General features: G+C 47.9%; 1 protein-coding gene across 1 annotated transcript in view; it reads left to right on the top strand.

Moving 5' to 3' along the window:
• The first annotated feature begins 9,187 nt into the window (after nt 1-9,187).
• The window catches only part of LOC133361689 (medium-chain acyl-CoA ligase ACSF2, mitochondrial-like), a 37,687-nt gene continuing 26,377 nt past the window's right edge, over nt 9,188-20,497 (top strand). Inside the window, exon 1 of the mRNA XM_061580676.1 lies at nt 9,188-9,464. Coding sequence (XP_061436660.1) covers nt 9,346-9,464 — 119 coding nt within the window. The 5' untranslated portion in view covers nt 9,188-9,345. The remainder of the gene's footprint in view (nt 9,465-20,497) is intronic.

The raw sequence follows: 20,497 nt of genomic DNA, 5'->3' as shown, positions 1-20,497 counted from the left end.
TGTTACCTAATCTATTGCATTCTTTGATGAAGAATTTGGTGAATGTGTTTAACATTTCGCGATATATTGTGTATTGGTCAATGACTAACATGTGATTTGTCACCTTTATTGTGTAATAAAGTCATTTTAGAGATCAGCCAGTGTGTTTCTGTATTTCTTCATTGTCTAGAATTCTAAGTAATATTTTTGCCACATTCAAGATGATATAAAGTATAAGCTTTACCCTTTCTGGAAATAATGTTTCAGGAGGCGTTAAGATGTTCGTACAAAAATCTAAACCTATTACAAGACATTAACCACACATATTTGTAACTTGCTGACTCACCCCCACTGAACATCTGTGAAAAAAGAGGTTTATAGCTTATCAATTTCACCTCCTCCAGTCTAAATGAAGATTCTGATACAGAAACTTGTGTGGTGACTAACTCGGAGACAATAAGACTTGGAGGCACTTCGTTATTAACCAGCAACATCGGGTTTACCACTCCTAATTATTAGTATGTCTATTGGCGACGACGCTACTCAGTCAGGACAGTTGGTAGGCCGCCTGACTGGTGGGGCCCCAAGATGGTGAAGACGGAGACGATGAGAAGAAAAATGGTGAAGACGACGAGAATGGTGACAAAGATTTCAGCAGCACAACAGGGATCCCACTTCAACAACAGCCCCTAGGGCCCCTACAGGGGCCCCTCTTATACCGTCAGCGTAGCCTCGCTCCGCCCCTTCTGTGACCTTTCCCCTAGATCCCCCTCTGGTATATATCCTGGCATGCTGACGTCGGGGCTGCCGTAAGCCGCTGATCCCCTTTCCTGCCAGCTACACTACTAATTTATGCCACTACACTTGTGGTAAAACATGGTAACATGTTTGCAAACTTTATGCCAAGCTACAATTACCATCAGTAAAATCATCATCTGCAACATCAGCAATATTATAATCAGCTGCATCATCATCGTCAGCAACATTATCATCTGCATTATCACAAATATATACAGGCCCGAGTACGCATTGGCCTACTACTCCTGCTCTACCATTTTTCCCACACCCCGACGCCTATCAATTATTGTTTTTAATTTGTACTGGAGGAGCAATCCGATAACATATGAAGCTCTTTTCCACAGATGTTCAGTATGACATAGCCACTGCCAGGGCCATCCATAGGGGGTGCAGACCTCGGGATAAATTCCCTATGTGCCCCGCCCCCCGACGCCTTTAAACTAAACCGGAAGAATTACATCTGACACCCTGACGTCGAAGTGCGGGGGCCTCCCAAAGGGCGAGGGGAACAGGGAGGTCACCCCGATTTGCTGTACTCTAGGGACGACTAATCTAAGCACAGTGAGTGGGGGCTATGAAAACAATGATCCTACCTGCAAGCAGCTCAAGGGCTACTAAACTATAGAATATTTGTTGTAACAGGTAAAGCCTACTGAGATATATCGATTTTTTTTTCAGAAGCGACCTGGCCAATAACGGTAGCTCAACTAACTAGCTTTTCATCATGTGGGAATGTGTAATAGCAGCCAAATACTCTGCATGCATGTTGATTCTGAATGTGGAGGGAAAACCCAGAGGGCACGGAGAAAAACCACACAATCACGAGGAGAGAGAACATGCAAACCTCAAATATACAAACCTCAAATATACAGCAGGCACCTTCAGGTATGAAAAAAAACAATAGGTTTTACGCTTTCTGGCAATAAAACAGGTATTAAATGTTCACAAACTAAATATAAACCTTTTCTAATTAACAAAGTCTGTATTAACCATACTTACTTGTGGTGAACATGCAAACAAACCTGCCCTGATAATATATGCAGTCTTTAAAACTGATTGGCCTACACCAGCGGCAGCCTTCTTTTGGGCCTAGTCTCACAAGCGTCAGACCAGAGAACGCCAGAAGGTAAACAGTACAAAGACAATGCACTCAGAGCATTTATAGCTCGCACTCTTCACCTTTTGGCATTCTCTGGTCTTACATTGGTGACACTAGGCCCTAAGGAAGGCTGTCTCTGGTGTAGGTCAATCAGTTTCAAAGACAATGCATATATTATTAGAACATGTTTGCATGTTCACCACAAGTACGTGTGGTTAATGCAGACTTTATTCCTTACAAAAGGTTTACATTTGTTGTTTGAACATCTTAACACCTATACTCATTGGTTCTTTCGGTAAAGTCACATATGTAGAAATAAAATAAAATAAAAATAAATCACGACGTTTCAAACGCAACACAAGCGCTCGTCCTCAGGTGAAAATGGCGTAAACCACACAGCGAGGGAACGCACAGAGGGACATCACACACAGAGCACACAGAGAACGGCAAAGTGCACAGAGGCAAATACAGCAAGAAGATGGGAGACAAGCGAGGGAACACACCGGTTACCCTTCCCTAACCCCACCTCTACAGCCTATATAAGTCCCTGTACGTTACCCCTCTGGGCGTCTTTCTGCGTGTGCCTCTCCATGTGTGTATGTCTCTTGGTGTGGTGTTGCTTGTTGTGTCCCTCTGTGCTGCCCAAAACACCTTTCCCTGTGTGTCTTATCTGTGTATGTATCTCTGCTACCTTGTACCTCGTGTCTGCTCACGAGTCCTTTTCCTCTGTTTACGTTGGTGTGTTCAACCTAGAAGATGAACACAACATTTAGCAGTCTTTTGAAATACGTGGTCAACCAGGTTTAGTATCTAACTGTGTTGTTGGCCGACTGGGTTGCATCACATTATATTTCTGAGGTTTGCTGAGTTCTCGTCTCCCATCTTCTTGCTCTAGGTTGAACACACCAACGTAAACAGAGGATAAGGATGGGACTGTTCGAGTTCCAAGCACTCCCGTTCGGACTCACTAACGCGCCAGCGACATTCCAGCGGTTGATGGAGTTGGTGATGCGGGGCTTGTAATGGGAACAGTACCTAATTTACCTGGATGACGTGATAGTGTTCAGTAGGTCCCTGTCTGAGCACTAAAGGGACCGTCCATAAATGACGTCACGCACCTAGGGGGGAGGGGTGGTCGGACATTTGTGACGATGTGTGACGAGGGGGGGGGTTGTGAAATGTGACGTCACATCAAAATGCGCAACTTTAAATAAACACTAGCTGTACTACCCGGCTTCGCCCGGGACTTGTATCCACCACGCCCGGCCGCCTTTGTCTCCCCAGTGCCGATGTTAATATGCCACACCAGTTACTCGTTTTGAGGCTGAGTCCCTCCCTCACCGCTCTCCCTCCAACACCGCTCTCCCTCCCTCACCGCTCTCCCTCCCTCACCGCTCTCCCTCCCTCACCGCTCTCCCTCCCTCACCGCTCTCCCTCCCTCACCGCTCTCCCTCCCTCACCGCTCTCCCCCCCTCACCGCTCTCCCCCCCTCACCGCTCTCCCTCCCTCACCGCTCTCCCTCCCTCACCGCTCTCCCTCCCTCACCGCTCTCCCTCCCTCACCGCTCTCCCTCCCTCACCGCTCTCCCTCCCTCACCGCTCTCCCTCCCTCACCGCTCTCCCTCCCTCACCGCTCTCCCTCCCTCACCGCTCTCCCTCCCTCACCGCTCTCCCTCCCTCACCGCTCTCCCTCCCTCACCGCTGAACGTGACACTTTTTTACTGAATGGCCGTGTTGGGTGGTGGAGGGTTACAACACATTAATAAATAAGGCGATCTAAAGCCAATAACGTTGTTTATGATTAATGCTCGCGAAAGGCCACGTGTTACAAATTGACAAACTTTACTTAATAAGCAGGCTACAGTGTACATGATAGACTGCCAGTACACCCACCCAGCTGAATAAGCAGGCTACAGTCTACATTATAGACTGCCAGTACGCTCAGCCAGCTTAATGACTATTTGTAGAATGAACATTGAAAGAATCCATTATTGGTGCGTGGGGTTTAAACATTATTATACAGTTGTTTTTTCATGAGAAATGGTAATTGTTGTGGTTTTACGCTTGAACACACCGGTGGGCTAAAGCAGTGAAGTCTTAGTCTTTTATGAACGTGACAATTTTTTGCAGATTGGGCGTGTCGGGTGGTGGATAAGGGTTACAACACATTAATAAATAAGGCGATCTAAACCCAATAACGTTGTTTATGAATAATGTTTGCGAAAGCGTACGTGTTACAAATTGACTAACTTTACTTAATAACCAGGCTACAGTCTACCTGATAGACTGGCAGTGCACCCACCCAACAGAATAAGCAGGCTACAGTCTACATTATAGACGGCCAGTACGCTCAACCAGCTTAATGACAATTTGTACAAAGAACATTGAAAGAATCGATTATAATAAGCAGGCTACAGTCTACATTATAGACTGCCAGTACACCCACTCAGCTTCATAAGCAGGCTAGAGTGTACATGATAGAGTGGCAGTACGCTCACCGAGCTTAATAAGCAGGCTACAGTCTACATTATAGACTGGCAGTACACTCACCCAATTTAATAAGCAGGCTACAGTCTACATTATAGACTGGCAGTACGCTCACCCAGCTTAATGACTATTTGTACAGTCAACATTTAAAGAATAGATTCTTGGCGCGTTGGGTTTACAAGTAATATTAATTGCACACATTGTGGTGGGGGGGGAGTGAAGAGTACGTGAAACTTTGATGAATTTACCTCAGAGTCGCGTGGTGGGTGTCGAGGCCTAGTAGCGTGCAGAGCCTCCGGCCTCGCCAAAATTGCCCACCCGGCAGAGGCAGGGTACGGGTGCCGTTCCCCCCCACCCCCTCGCGCTACAATAATACTGTCTAATCGCTATTATTTTATTACCTACGAAGCCTATAATAGTAATTGAACACATTGGGGTGGGAGGGGAGTGAAGAGGACGTGAAACTGTGATGAATTTACGTCAGAGTCGCGTGTTAATGCGTGCGCCTATTTTTAAGGGGAATTCAAAATGGCGTCCACCCCGCGCCGAAGGCGTCGCTACCCGTTGGCAGGGGCAACCGCCGTCCAATGAAAGCGGCGAAGGCGTGGCTACCCGTTGCCAGGGGCAACCGCCGTCCAATGAAAGCGGCGAAGGCGTCGCTAGCCGTTGGCAGGGGCAACCGGCGTCCAATGAAAGTGCGTATGGTCCGGCGACACACAGACACACAGACAGACAGACAGACAGATTCACGATTTTATATATATATATAGATAGACAACACGTTCTACTTAATTAAATAGACGTTTTAATAAATGTTTTCTCCTACAAAATCAGAGTGCAGCGCCACATTAAATACGCACTACAATGACAATAGTTTAAAGCGATTTGAAGCATGTTTTATTTTTGAGGGGGGAGGGGGGGCAGAGCATTGTGACGTCATATTTGAGGGGGTCTGACTTTTTGTGACGCCGTGTGACTAGGGGGGGGGGGTCAAAAATCGTCCAAAATCGCGTGACGTCTTTTATGGACGGCCCCCTTGCCAAAGTGACGACGCTACGAAGAAACGGAGCACCGGCCTGGGCATTCTGTGTGCCGTCGAACCCTCCGCCACCCTCAACTCCCAATTGGTGACGGAGCGGTTGTGGAGAGGGTGGAGAAGTTTCTCATTCCAGGGGGCGGTGTGCTCATGATCGGCTCCGGTTTGACGGTCGAGGTCTCACTCCGAAACAGCCGTGCGTCATCATCTTTTCACCGGCCGTGTAATGCTGCTGCGTGGAAGCGACCTCGCCTGTCGCTCTGCCCTCCCTCTCTATGCTTGCGAAACGTGGACCCCCCTCTAATGGAACATCTGCGCCGGTTAGAAACATTAATGTTGTTTTCACTCTTGACCAGTCGCGGGGACATTTGAAGTTGCGTCTATGCATGCGGCACCAAACCATTTTTTGTGCCATTATTAGGGGCGCCGCGGTGGCTAGGAGATGTTAACTGCCTCTCCTGGTCTACAGGAGGTCGTGGTTTGATCTCGACCCAGACACCTGCTGTATATTTGGAGTTTGCGTGTCTCTCTGATCACTATCACGGTGGCTAGAAGATGTTAACTGCCTCTCCTGGTGTGCAGGAGGTCATGGTTTTGATCGCGACCCTGACACCTGCTGCTGTATATTTTGAGTTTTCGTGTCTCTTTCTCCCCGTGGTCGTGTGGATTTTTCTCCACATTTAGAATCAACGTGCGTTTAGAGCAGGGGTCCTCAAACTACGGCCCGCGGGCCACATGCGGCCCGCCGAGGACATTTATCCGGCCCATGGTCACTAATTGGGCTGCGCTTGTGAGCACTAATTGGGCTGCGCTGGTGAGCACTAATTGGGCTGCGCTGGTGAGCACTCATTGGGCTGCGGCGGTGGGCACTCATTGGGCTGCGCTGGTGAGCACTAATTGGGCTGCGCTTGTGAGCACTAATTGGGCTGCGCTGGTGAGTAATGATTGAGCTGCGGCGGTGGGTACTTATTGAGCTGCGGCGGTGGGCACTCATTGGGCTGCGCTGGTGAATGGTTCAATGGGCCAATTGACTGGACTTGCCCCCCAGGCCTAAGGCTGCCAGCCCTCCCCTGGCTGCGCTTGACTGGCTCTGCCTCCCTCAGCTCCCTCACTTGCCCCTCGGCTCCACTCCCAGTGATATTCCTGTGTGCTGGGGATGTACTGCGATCTGTGAACAAAACTGCAGGTGTAATTAACTTTTTAATGGCACCCGCACCAGTGTGAGCCTGGGGTAAAAGCGGAGTTCCCCCAATCAGACTGCATTGATGGGCAGTGCAGTCTGTATGTCTCTGTGTGGGCAAAGTTATTGCTGGTATATTGTTTTTTGTAGCGCTGTATATATATTGGTATTTTACTAATAGCAATTTTGACTCCCTAGGAAACAATGATGTCAAGAAAGAGAAAAATTGACTCGGAGTGTAGGATATTCAAAGAACAGTGCACTTATGATTACTTTTTCATGCAGTACAGGGAAAGAGCTGTGTGTCTGATATGCCAGAATATAGTGTCTGTGTTCAAAGAATACAATTTACGTCAAGACTATGAAACTCAACATAAAGATAAATATGATTGCTTGGTCGGAGAAAATATAAAACATTAAAACTGAAAAATACATTAACAACTCAGCAAAATACTTTTGTGAAGCAGAAGCAGCTAAATATTTCATTACTGCGAGCAAGTTTTCAAGTTGCCAAGCTAATAGCGTGCACTGGCAGACCATTCGTGGAGGGAGAATTTGTTAAAGAATGCCTTCTTTCTGTTGCCAAAGAGATGTGTCCAGAGAAGGCCGATTTATTTAGTACAGTGAGTCTTTCAGGACCTACAATTACACGGAGGATTGAAGAAATGGGAGACAATTTGCATCAGCATTTGCAAAACTCCACAAAAAAACTTTCCTATTTTTCCTTGGCACTCGACGAAAGCAATGATGTTCGTGATTCTGCACAACTTCTAATTTTTATTCGTGGGACGAATGACTATTTCGAAGTCACAGAAGAGCTTGCTGCACTGCAAAGCATCAAAGGAACAACTACAGGAGAGGATATCTATGAAAAGGTTTGCCAAACTGTGAATGGTTTGGAGCTGAATTGGGCTAAACTAGCCAGTGTGACAACTGATGGTGCTCCTGGCATGGTGGGGTCTAAGAAAGGAGTAATTGCTCGCATTAACCAAGAGATGGACAAACATAACCATTCTCATCCAATAGCCATACACTGCCTCATCCACCAACAGGCGCTGTGTAGTAAATCACTGAAATGGGACTGTTATGAAAATTGTGGTATCTTGTGTTAACTTCATTATAGCTCATGCACTAAATAACAGACAATTTCAGGAATTTCTGTCTGAACTAAATGTTGACTATGAAGATGTTCTGTACCACACAGAAGTCCGTTGGCTGAGTCGAGGGAGAGTTTTGAAACGTTTCTATGACTTACTTCCACAGATTACAGCTTTTCTGCTTTCAAAAAACAAAGTACCAGAACTCAATGATGCAGAATGGAAATGGCACCTTGCCTTTCTGACAGATGTAACAGAGCTACTCAACAGTTTCAATGTGCAACTTCAAGGAATGGGGAAGCTCCTCATCAAACAAGTTAAGGAGGAAAACTTCTGCCATCTCCCCACAACTCAAAATCTGTTAGCGGAAAAACCATTGGTTGCAATTCCCAAACAAAACATGTGTGGATTCACTGGAAAAATTGCAAAAGGAGTTCCAATTTAGATTTAAAGAGCTTCATCTCCATGAACAGAACATACAGCTTTTCCGTAACCCATTTTCTATTGACATTGAAAATGTGGATACAATTTATTAAATGGAACTGGCTGAACTGCAGAATTGTGAATCTCTGAAAGACGCATTCAAGTCAAGCAGCCTTCATAATTTCTATGCATCTCTCCCCTCTGATACATATCCTCATCTCAGGAACCATGCACTCAAAATGGCAACCATCTTTGGCAGCACTTATGTCTGTGAACAGACTTTTTCCAGAATTAAACATTTGAAATCTCCAACCAGATCTAGACTAACGGATGCACACTTGCATCACTTGTTACGACTAGCAGTGACAAATATGGAACCGGGCATTGACCATCTCATTAGCCAAAAGCAGGCCCATAGTTCCCGTTGAAATACTGCAAGTTTGTTGATTTAACTTTACTTGTTCTTAATTTTAAATATTGTATTTGTTCCCGTTTTGTTTCTTCACTTCAAAATAAGATATATGCAGTGTGCATAGGAATTTGTTCATAGTTTTTTTTAACTATAGTCCGGCCCTCCAACGGTCTGAGGGACAGTGAACTGGCCCCCTGTTTAAAAAGTTTGAGGACCCCTGGTTTAGAGTATGCGGCTGCTGCTATACATTTCCACGTGATAAGCCGCTAAGTATCATTTGTGATAGCCAGGTCGCTTCTGAAAAAGAGCTGCTACATTGGACCTTACACGGTAAAATGTAAATCATTCATATCGTTTTTATTGATTTACTAATTATGCAATTAAACAAAAATATCGCCCAAACAGAGACTCAGACAGTGAATCAGAGACACAGGAGCGACTCAACACTCAGACATAGATTGAGATTAGAGACTTCGAGTCTCTATGAATCTCTCTGAGTCTCTAATTTCAGACTCAGAAAAAGGCTCGGACACAGAGAGAGACTCAGAGAAAAACTCAGGCTCACCCCTAGCTTTGGCTCCACGCCACCACAGTTGAAACTGCCCCGACTCACACGGCCACCCCATCCTCACCCCCACCGTCACATTCTCTCTGCCTCTCACTTTATCTCACTCTCCCTGCCTAATTCACTCTCTCTCTCTCTCTGCCTCTTCGCGCGCACTGAGATCGCACGGCCCCTGACGGGAGACAGACTCAGAGACTCAAGCCGGGACAGACTCGAATTCGAGACTCGGAGATCGTGCCAGAGCCGTGAGCCCGGGATTGCTGCCCCACAATGCTGCCCCTGCTGAGGCCGCCCCTGCTGAGGCTGCCCTGCCGAGGGCTTCCCCGTGCTGCTGCTCGATCGACCCTTCTCCGTGCACTCCACGCAAGTAGGGGTCTCTGCTCAACTGGGTGAGTCCACGCTGCACTCAGACTCACTGAGTCCACGCTGCACACAAACGCAGTGAGCCAACGCTGCACTCAGACTCAGTGAGTCCACGCTGCACACAGACTCACTGAGTCCACGCTGCACACAGACTCAGTGAGTCCACGCTGCACACAGACTCACTGAGTCTACGCTGCACTCAGACTCAGTGAGTCCACGCTGCACACAGACTCACTGAGTCCTCGCTGCACACAGACTCAGTGAGTCCACGCTGCACTCAGACTCACTGAGTCCACGCTGCACACAGACTCAGTGAGTCTACGCTGCACTCAGACTCAGTGAGTCTACGCTGCACACAGACTCAGTGAGTCCACGCTGCACTCAGACTCACTGAGTCCACGCTGCACTCAGACTCAGTGAGTCCACGCTGCACACAGACTCACTGAGTCCACGCTGCACTCAGACTCAGTGAGTCCACGCTGCACTCAGACTCAGTGAGTCCACGCTGCACTCGGACTCACTGAGTCTATGCTGCACACAGACTCACTGAGTCTACGCTGCACACAGACTCACTGTGTCCACGCTGCACACAGACTCACTGAGTCCACGCTGCACTCAGACTCAGTGAGTCTACGCTGCACTCAGACTCACTGAGTCCACGCTGCACACAGACTCACTGAGTCCACGCTGCACACAGACTCACTGAGTCCACGCTGCACTCAGACTCACTCAGTCCACGCTGCACACAGACTCACTGAGTCTACGCTGCACAGAGACTCAGTGAGCCAACGCTGTACACAGACTCACTGAATCTACGCTGCACACATACTCACTGAGTCCACGCTGCACTCAGGCTCACTGAGTCTACACTATTTACAAAGATGGATAACCGGTTGCGAATGTCAGTAACCGGTAGCCGTCTGTGTTAGTCTATGGGTCTCTGTGTGTGAGGTTATGGGTCTCTACGTGAGTTCATGGGTCTCTGTCTGATGAGTCGTTGGGTGTTTGTGTGAGTCTGTGGGTCTCTGTGAGTGAGGTTATGGGTCTCTATGTGAGTCCATGGGTCTCTGTCTGATGAGTCGTTGGGTGTCTGTGTGAGTCTGTGGGTCTCTGTGAGTGAGGTTATGGGTCTCTATGTGAGTCCATGGGTCTCTGTCTGATGAGTCGTTGGGTGTCTGTGTGAGTCTGTGGGTCTCTGCGAGTGAAGTTATGGGTCTCTATGTGAGTCTGTGGGTTTCTGTGTGGTGAGTCTACAGATCCCCGTGTGAGTCTATGGGTCTCTGCGAGTGAGGTTATGGGTCTCTATGTGAGTCCATGGGTCTCTGTGTGGTGAGTCAACAGAGCTCCGTGTGAGTCTATGGGTCTCTGTTGTTGTATATGTCGGGTTATGAAATTTTGATTAAAAAAATAATTAAAATTAAATGAAGATTGGAAAAATGCGCAAGTTTTGGAAATTATATGCATAAATTATGATAGTCATGGAGATTATGTTAATGTGGGCAGTTATGATAATTAGGCTCAGCTTCCTTGCCCAGAGTCGTATTAATCGGGATAAAACAATTATCATTGCTTAAACATTTATTAATTATATCTTAGTGTGTCTCCAAATTCATATCTCAACGCAGGATACAGTTCTTGTAAATAAGATAGTTATGCATGGACTTGGAAAGAAACACTCAAACACTTCTGGGTTAAGCAATTTTAATTCTAAACAAAAATATGACACTCTAATATGCGAACTCTCATGCTTGGAATTATCCAGGGTACCATCGGGGAGATTTCTCTCAGTGAGCAGCATACTTAACCATCAATACTTTTTTTTCCTTTTGCAATCGCACATATCATTAATTCCACCGCGTAACGAGCATAGACGACGATAGGGAGAGTTCTTAAAACAGGCATGCAACGATATTCATAGGAAGGCCAATAAAAGCACTTATTATACCCCAAAGGCGAAAGAATATGTCAATAGATTCGTCGGAAAGATTACATTTTTAACGAAATGTTTTGGAACAATGGGGTGCGAGGGCGTGTGTGTGTGTTCTTTATGGGAGATCGTATCTCTGGCTCAGCTATAATTAATTCTTAAGCGAGATTCTATGACAAAGGAACAGGTTTGACACGATATTCTCTCTCTGTAAACATGTAGATTCGTGATGAGGATTTCAAGAGTTTAGTTTGCATCGACGAATCTATTGGTCGTATATGCGAATAAAAAAACAAAATAAAAGAAAACGACTAATGCACTTATAACCGACGTATTATAATCACGCGATAAGCAGGCGATGCCTTCATGGCCAGCTGATGATTCATACTTTTATAATTAGTCTTCTTATGATTGGCTAGGGTTGATTCCATTGTGTGGGTGTGTGGGATTGTCTCCTTGGTAAATTGTCGTATTTAAACAGACGCCGTCGTGAGTTTGTGAGTGTGGGGAAGGGGATACGAACGGCTTGGAGTTTCCTCTCACACGTGGCGTCTCTGCAGTGAGCCGCCGGCTTTCTCTCTCCGCTGCTAGATGAGTGGCGTCGGCCCGATGCTGTCCTTGGAGAGGCTCGGTCACTAGGTGGCGCCCGGTGGCGCCCGGTGGCCCCGGTGGTGCCCGGCGGCGCTTGGCGGCGCTTGGCGCTGGCAGGCTGGTACTCTGTAGCGCTGGCGGCGCGGCGGTGCTCGTTCGCTCGTGCACTGGTGGCTGGCACCTTTGTGCTCGGGGCACTGGACGACGCGGCTGTGCGCGCTCGCCGGCTCTGGGTGCTCTGGCGATGAACGATGCTCTCGTTCGTTGCTGGGTTGACGTTGGGTTGATGTTGGGTGTCTTGGCTATTGCCCGAGAATGATAACTGAAATCTCCGTCAGTTTCACTCGCACCTCGGCGGCTCGGTGTAGCGACAATTCTTCGGTGGTGCAGACCCCTGTTTGGCTTAGCACGTCGCTACTGAGTGAGCATCGCCATCTTGGATGATGAGAGAGCGTCTCCATTGGAGGTGATGATGATGAGATCTCCTCCGGCTCCGGTGATGAGATGAGATGCTCTATGTATGGCCGTGTCTCTCTTATATCTGGAAAATGTCTCTGCTTGTCACGCCTGCCTTCAAAGGGGCCGGAATCATACTTTTTTTCGTTCGCTTGTGTGTGGACACAGCTGCGTGTGCGTGTCCGTGTGTGTTCGATTTATTGGAATAAACAGGACCCTGCGGGATGGGCTGGTAGGAACGAATAACCAAAGAATATAAACATAATGTATTATTACACTTCTTTAGCCAGGAAAGCCCCACTGAGTCTAAAGGTTTTTGTAGGGTCCTGCCAAGTGTTTGCAGTAGGGGGCGATGTTGCTACACCGAATCGGACGATACGAAGGGAGAGTGTGAGGCCTAGGTCTAGGCTTTAGGCCTAGCTGTAGGCGTTAGGCCGCTGTGAGTTAATTTTTAATTCAAATGTTTTAATTATTTATGTAAAAGCTTTAAATGTAAATGTTTCTATTGAAAACATAAGGGAATGTAACATTGTTAAACATTAACTCCCTTTCACACACGCGGGGGTACAATATGAAGGGAGAGTTCGAGGCCTAGTTCTAGGCTTTAGGCCTAGCTCTAGGCTTTAGGTCGCCGTGAGTTAATTTTAAATTTAAATGTTTTTATTATTTATGTAAAAGCTTTAAATTTAAATGTTTCTATTTAAAAGCATCAGGGAATGTAACATAGTTAAACATTAACTCCCTTGCACACACGCGGGGGTACGATATGAAGGGAGACTTTGAGGCCTAGTTCTAGGCTTTAGGCCTAGCTGTAGGCTTTAGGGCGCTGTGAGTTTTTTATTTAATTTCAAAGTTTTAATTGAAAGCTATCTCAGGGAATAATAAGGGAATGTTACACGTGTTTATCCAGGAAAGCCTCATTAATTGAAATGTTTTAATTAAAAGCTATCTGAGGGAATTATAAGGGAATGTTACACTTGTTTAGCCAGGAAAGCCTCACAGAGTCTAAAGGTTTTTGTAGGGTCATGCCAAGTGTTTTCAGTAGGGGGCGATGTTGCTACATGTAATCGGACATCGGACGGATGGACGAAATAATCTATTGTAGGCTGGTCCACTTCGTTCCTACCAGTATAAAGTTCTTCAAACGAAGCAGCCGTCCCAGACCGTCCGCTCGGCCTCTGCCATAATTAACCTGGAAAGGGGGGTGTCTTCATCACGAAACTGGAGTCACAGCTGAGTCATCAGGCTCTTTGTTCACAAAAGGCCAACTCTGCTTTGTCGTTTGTTGTGGGCAGGGGGGGGTGTTTTATTGAGACATCTGTTAAATATCCTTCCCTCAAGCCATCTTTTCGTCCGTGGGACACAGATACCCGACCAGCAATAAACTTTTTTGTGAGAGACTACTCTTTGGTTCTTTCGGTAAAGTCACGTATCAAGAGAAAATAATCAATTAAATACTAGCATACGACGTTTCGATTGCAACACAAGCGATCATCAGGTATAAATGAAATAGAAACAAATCTAGTATACTTAGAAATGTAATGTAATACAACAGAGAGTCGGATAACATAACAGTCAACACCCTACCTGGTTGATTACGTTCTTCCTGAGAATGCTAAATTTGAGAGAGAGATAAAACACAGAACCAGAGACATATAGACAGACATATAAGTAGATACAGATATCACAGAGATACATAAAGATAGAGACGTACATCGGCACACAGAGAAACCACGCCTCTGTGTCGAGGCCTTAAATAGAGAGAGGAGGCGGGGGCGGAGAGAGAGGGAGGGGTTAGATAAATTAGCATGTCAATGAGTGGCACGCTGCAGAAGCTTGGAAAAATGAGGGGACCGGGAGAGAGACACACTGAATGAAATAACCTAGCAAAATTTCGAAATGTAATGTAATGCAACACAGAGAGTCGGTCAATACACAATTAACGCATATATTGGTTGATTACGTTTTTCAAAGATTGCTAAGTTAGAAGTTAAGTGTGAAATTTTAAAGAGAGACAAGACGCAAACACGAAAAACAGACAAAAGCAGAGAGAGAGAGGGACAACAGCCGAGACACACAGAGAGAGCAGAACATAAGAACGACAAAACGAGTGGAGACAGATAAAGGTACACTAATTCAAATAAACCTAGAAAATTTTCGAAATTTAATGCTATGCAACACAGAGGGTCGGTCAACACACAATTAACGCATAGCCTGGTTGATTACGTTCTTCCAAAGATTGCTAAATTAGAAGTTAAGTGTGAAATTTGTAAGACACAGACACGAAGACCAATACACAAGCAGAGAGAGACAACAAAAATCCAGTGAGAGTGAAGACGGCGGCGATGGCAGCGGCGGTGGCGGTGGCGATGGTTTGTGAACGGCACCACATCGTGCATCAGGTGGCACGTGTCGACCCGGTCCTCATTCGGGGGAGTGGGGAAGTATGGTCAAACAATCGGCCACATCCTTCACCCCGCGCCCTATCCCCACATGGCGGAGTGGGGGTGGTCACTGAGCAGGGTGGGGTGGGGCTCAGGGAGGGGGGTAGCCCCACCCCAACCACCCCCCTCTGTGCGTTACGCAACGGGGACCTTAGCCTCGGAGTCTGACTCCTGCAAAGCGAGCCCGTGGGAGTCAGGCGAGGTGAGAGGGGAGGGGTGGGAGGGGGATTGAGAGGGGAGGGAGTGGGAGGGGGATTGAGAGGGGAGGGGGGTTGAGAGGGGAGGGGGGAATTGGACACGGCCCGTGACTTCAGTTCACGCGGCCCTGAACCATCGATTATTGAATTATGCCATTTGTTGTTATGATTGTCATTGTTTTACCACACCCCGCTTCCACCACCACCACCCTCGTGGGGAGAGTCCCGTGGCGCTGTTGTTATGGAGGGTCCTGCCCGGTTCTGATGAGTGTGGAACGGATGGGGATTGGTCCACCACGGCTAGAAGGGAGTGAGATGGAACAGATGTGGATTATTCCACACACGTGTAGAAGAGAGTGAGATGGGACAGATGGAAATTAGTCCACCCACGTGTAGAAGGGAGGGAGATGGAACAGATGGAGATTAGTCCACACACGGGTAGAAGGGAGGCAGATGGAACAGATGGAGATTAGTCCTCCCACGGAGTAGAAAAAAGTGAGATGGAACAGATGGAGATTAGTCCACACACGGTGTAGAAGGGAGTGGGATGGAACAGATGGAGATTAGTCTACCCACGGGTAGAAGGGAGTGAGATGGAACAGATGGAGATTAGTCCACACACGGATAGAAGGGAGTGAGATGGAACAGATGGAGATTAGTCCACGCACGGATAGAAGGGAGTGAGATGGAACAGATGGAGATTAGTCCACACACGGGTAGAAGGGAGTGAGATGGAACAGATGGAGATTAGTCCACACACGGGTAGAAGGGAGTGAGATGGAACAGATGGAGATTAGTCCACCCACGGGTAGAAGGGAGTGAGATGGAACAGATAGAGATTAGTTCACACATGGTGTAGAAGGGGAGTGAGATGGAACAGATGGATATTAGTCCACACACGGATAGAAGGGAGTGAGATGGAACAGATGGAGATTAGTCCACACACGGGTAGAAGGGTGTGAGATGGAACAGATGGAGATTAGTCCCCACACGGGTAGATGGGAGTGAGATGGAACAGATGGAGATTAGTCCCCACACGGGTAGAAGGGAGTTCCACACCCCATCCCTGTGCGATCCACCAACCATCCTCCACCACCCCCATCTGGCCACACAGCTGGGCTGCGGCCACGCGAAACCTGGCACCGGGTCAGAGACCCGTAGAGCATGGAGTGGTGGAGCAGTAAACGGGGTGACCCCAGAGTGACCCTTGTGTGGTTATCAGCTCAGGTCACTCATTGACTCACTGTGGTCATTAACACGAGGGGAGGGGGAGGGCAGAGAATTGGGGGGGGGTGACCTCGGTGGCCCCAGGAAAACTTGTCGATTTGTTTCAAACTTCACCGAACTCTCACTCGGTCACTCTCACTCGCAAGCTCTCTGTTAATGTGTGTGTGGGTGAGAGAGTGTGCGTGTGGGTGAGTGTGCGGGAGGATGAGGGAGTGAGTTGGTGGGTGGGTGAGTGATTGTGCGGGTGTTTGAATAAGTGAGTGAGTGTGTGGGTGGGTAAGTGAATGAATGTGCAGGTGAGTGCGTGATTCATATATTGATTATGTGGGTGTGTGAGACAGTGAGTGAGTGTAGATGAGTTAGTTAGTGTGTGGGTGGGTGAGAGAGTGAGTGTGTGAGTGGGTGGGTGGGTGAGAGAGTGAGTGGTGGGTGGGTGGATGAGTGAGTGAGTGAGATGTGGGTGAGGGAGTGAGTGTGTGGGAATTTGGGTGAGTGTTTCAAGGTGTGGGTGAGTGTGTGGGTGAGTGAGTGTTGGGTGGGGGGTGGGGGGTGAGTGAGTAATCAGCGGGTGAGTGAGTGATTATATGAGTAAATAAGTGTGTGAGTGGGTTGGTGAGTGAGTGGGTGGGTGAATGTGTGTGTGAGTGAGTGAGTGATTGTGTAGTTAGGTGAATGAGTGCGTGGGTGGGTGAGTGTGTGAGTGTTTGAGTGTGTGAGTGATTGTGTGGGTGAGTGAGTGAGTGGGTGAGTAAGTGGGTGTGTGTAGGTGTAGGGAATTACAACAAGAACGACATCTCTGCTTTATTGACCTGGTCACGGCCGATGATACCATCAGTAGGCCTGTGCTCTGGGTTGTTCTTCGTGCTTTCGAAGTCCCTGACCCTCTGCTCATGCTCATTAAGGACTTTCATGATGGTGAGCGGGCCCGGGTAAAACTACGTAGCGGGAGTCAGAGCCATTCCCTGTACACCTTGGCGTGCGACAGGGATGTCCTCTGGCTCCCACATTATTTAACATCTATTTTGACCACGTAGTTCGTGAAGCCTTCAGTAGCTGTACCGGAGGAATTTCCATTTGATACAGATAAAATGGGAGGCTGCGGTCAAGGGATGGCTCCCTATTGCTCAACCACGTTATGTATGCCGATGATCTGGTAATTGCTGCTCAATCAAAGGAAGAGTTGGAGACGCTGCTGCTGAAACTCGAGCGTGCCACTAAGAGGTGGGGCCTTACCATCAGCCCCACCAAAACTGAACACCTGCCTGGGTATGTTGTACCATCTACAACTCCACCCCCACAACTCCCAATCGGTGATGGGGCAGTTGTGGAGAGAGTGGAGAGTTTCCCATACCTGGGCAGTGTGCTCATGACCGGCTCCGGTTTAACAGCAGAGGTCTCACTCCGAATCAGTCGAGCGGCGATATCTTTCCATCGGTTGCGTACGCTGTATGGAAGCTACCTGGTCTGTCGCTCTGTACGAAGCTTCAGGTCTTCTCGGCCACGTTCATTCCCTCCCTTCTCTATGCTTGCCAAACGTGGACCCCCCTAATGGAACATCGTCGCCGGTTAGAAACATTTAGGCTGGCCTGCCTACGATCCATACTGGGTTTAACCAGGCTGGATTGTGTGAGGAGCTCACAAATCCTTGAAAGATCTGGGCAAAGTCCCATCGGTCAGCTCCTCTGGCAGGCAAGGCTGTGTTGGCTGCGTCCCACATGCCCAGTCACCGCATGCCTAAACAGCTTTTGTTCGGCCGGATCGAGGGGGCTAAACGGGCATGGCACGGGCTAGAGAAGAGATGGAGTGATGTGGTACAGGAGGATGTGGAGCTGAGTGGACTTGCCGATGACTGGTACCAGCGGTGTCAAGATCGGCCTCTGTGGAGGAGGCTCGTGAAGGACACTACTGGGTAGTCGCCCTCCAACAACAATGGAAGGCGGAGGAGCGATGCTCACAACAACGAGCGAAGCGCCTAATAGATAAAGCACAGCAAGTTGGCAGAGTAGGGGGCACAGGTGGTGCACCACTTAGTGACGAATGGCGGTTGTTGTTGTTTATGTGTGATTGTCTGGGTGAGTAGATGGGCGGGTGAATTGGTGGGTGAGTGGGTGGATGAGTGTGTGTAGGTGAATTTAATTCGATATTTTAGACGTGGTTTAGTGGTAATTAATTGAAGGTGGAGGGGTTGCCAGCCCCTCGCACCCGTCCAGAACCCCCATTTAGCCGCTGTGGTGGCTACAAACGCCCTGAGGGGAAAGGCCAATCGGAGTTGGCCCTCCCCCCACGGCACTGTCCACGACAACGTTGCTCGTCCGGAACCACGAGGAGGTAGCACCTGGGCCTGCCCCGTGACCTCCTGCCAGTTGTCTGGCACAAGCGTCGTGGTGACGTCATCGCCACTTCGTGGCGAATGGCGGTTGTTGAAGGTGAGTGAGTGTGTGGGTGATTGTTTGAGTGAGTAGGTGACTGGGTGAGTGTGAGAGTGTGGAGAAGGGAGTGTATATATCCTTCCCCACCCCCTGTCCCGTGTGAGTCTCCACCAGATTTCTCCACCTGATCCCACAGAAACCCATAGACTCGCACACAGACCAACAGATTCACAAAGACACCCATAGACTTATCACACAGAAACTCACCGACTCGCACACAGACCTACAGACTCACACACAGACCTACAGACTCACACACAGACCCACAGACTCACGCAGAAACCAATAGACTCATTATACAAAGACTCACAGACTTGTACAGAGACCCATAGACTCATCAAACAGTAACCCATAAACTCACCACACAGAGACCCAGAATGAAGATGCCAAGAGACGGTGGTTCCAAACACTTTTGGGGGCATCTACGTTCAATGTGATCCATCAGACGCGCGTCGCAGATTATTTTCTTTTTTTAAAGGATTGTCCACCGGTGATGATAACGCGTCAGACAAACAAACGATTTTCATTACTTTCCAGCTACTTTGGGAAACCGGTAACAGATTCCTCCCAAAAAAACGGTTACGGGTTCGGTGTGGGCGGTGGGTTTTTGTCTATCGACCGCAAAGTTGACGCCGTTAACCAGTTTGAACTCAGTCGGGAAAGGCCGCGTGAGTTCTTAATTATTTTTATTTTATTACTCGCACAACAAAAGACAAGTGAAAGGCAAACGGTGGACATAAACACAAGGTACCAGGATGTGCAGGGTGCAGGTAAGGTTGGAACCCCAAGAGGGCTTCATATAAAAACCACACGAAAAAATACAACAATGTGTATCCACACAAACATATTGTTCAATCAATTAAGCAAAGCATACGAATTAAAAATAAACATGCTAAACTCAGTGTTAAAAAAACACGTTCAGAGACCCATGGACTCATCAGTGTGTGTGGGAGTTAGTAAGTGTGGAGCGGCAGTGTAGCTGCGCTACTGCTGCGCTCCGAACCTGGCGTCCCAGTCGATTCCCGCTCACGGCCAACACCAGTGACGATTATTTGAACAGGTCCTGGGCTTCCCCTAGGTCGACTCAGCCTAAAATGAGTACCTGGTGCGGTGTGTAAACATCGTTACTGGGGAGACAAAGGCGGCCGGGCGTGGTGGTGGCTACCCACCTCTTCGTGTGCTGTGCCGGCCTTAAAAAGCGCTCACTAACAGCGCTTTCCCCAACAGTCTGTTAAGGCTACACGGGGGATCTTTGTCTTTGTGGACGTTAGGCTACATGGAGGAGGCGACTGGGTAGTTTTTTCATCTGACTGACCCGGAGTCTATGCTTGAAGTTATTGAGGGACGGTGATACTTTGACAATGTGAAGATAGGGATTTCAGAGTACGGAGATTGACTGTGGCCGTATCCCTCGGTGATTATTTAAAGTATTTGTCTGCTGTAAATTTCCCACGTGATTACGATAAGCCACTTTGGTTGGGCTATCATCTGTGATAGTCCAGGTCGCTTCTGAAAAAGAAGCGAAACAGCTCAGTGAACTTTAACATGGTAAGATTTAAAAAAAAGATGTTGTATTTGTATATATATTTTTAGTGATTCGCTCATCTTTCCTACACTTTGCACTCCGATCGTGTTTGTGCGTATCGCCACTTTTGTTGGGCTATCATCTGTGATAGCCAGGTCGCTTCTGAAAAATAAGCGAAATACCACAGCGGGCTTTCCCTGGTAGGATGGTGTTGTATTTGTACAATACTAAACCATCCTCATCCTTACTCTTTGGTTCTTTCG

The sequence above is a fragment of the Lethenteron reissneri genome, unplaced genomic scaffold (genome assembly GCF_015708825.2).
Source record: "Lethenteron reissneri isolate LAM-NWPU_2019-01 unplaced genomic scaffold, ASM1570882v1 scaffold_120, whole genome shotgun sequence".
In the NCBI taxonomy this organism is placed as follows: Eukaryota; Metazoa; Chordata; class Hyperoartia; order Petromyzontiformes; family Petromyzontidae; genus Lethenteron; species Lethenteron reissneri.
This window is presented reverse-complemented; position numbering and strand designations above follow the sequence as displayed.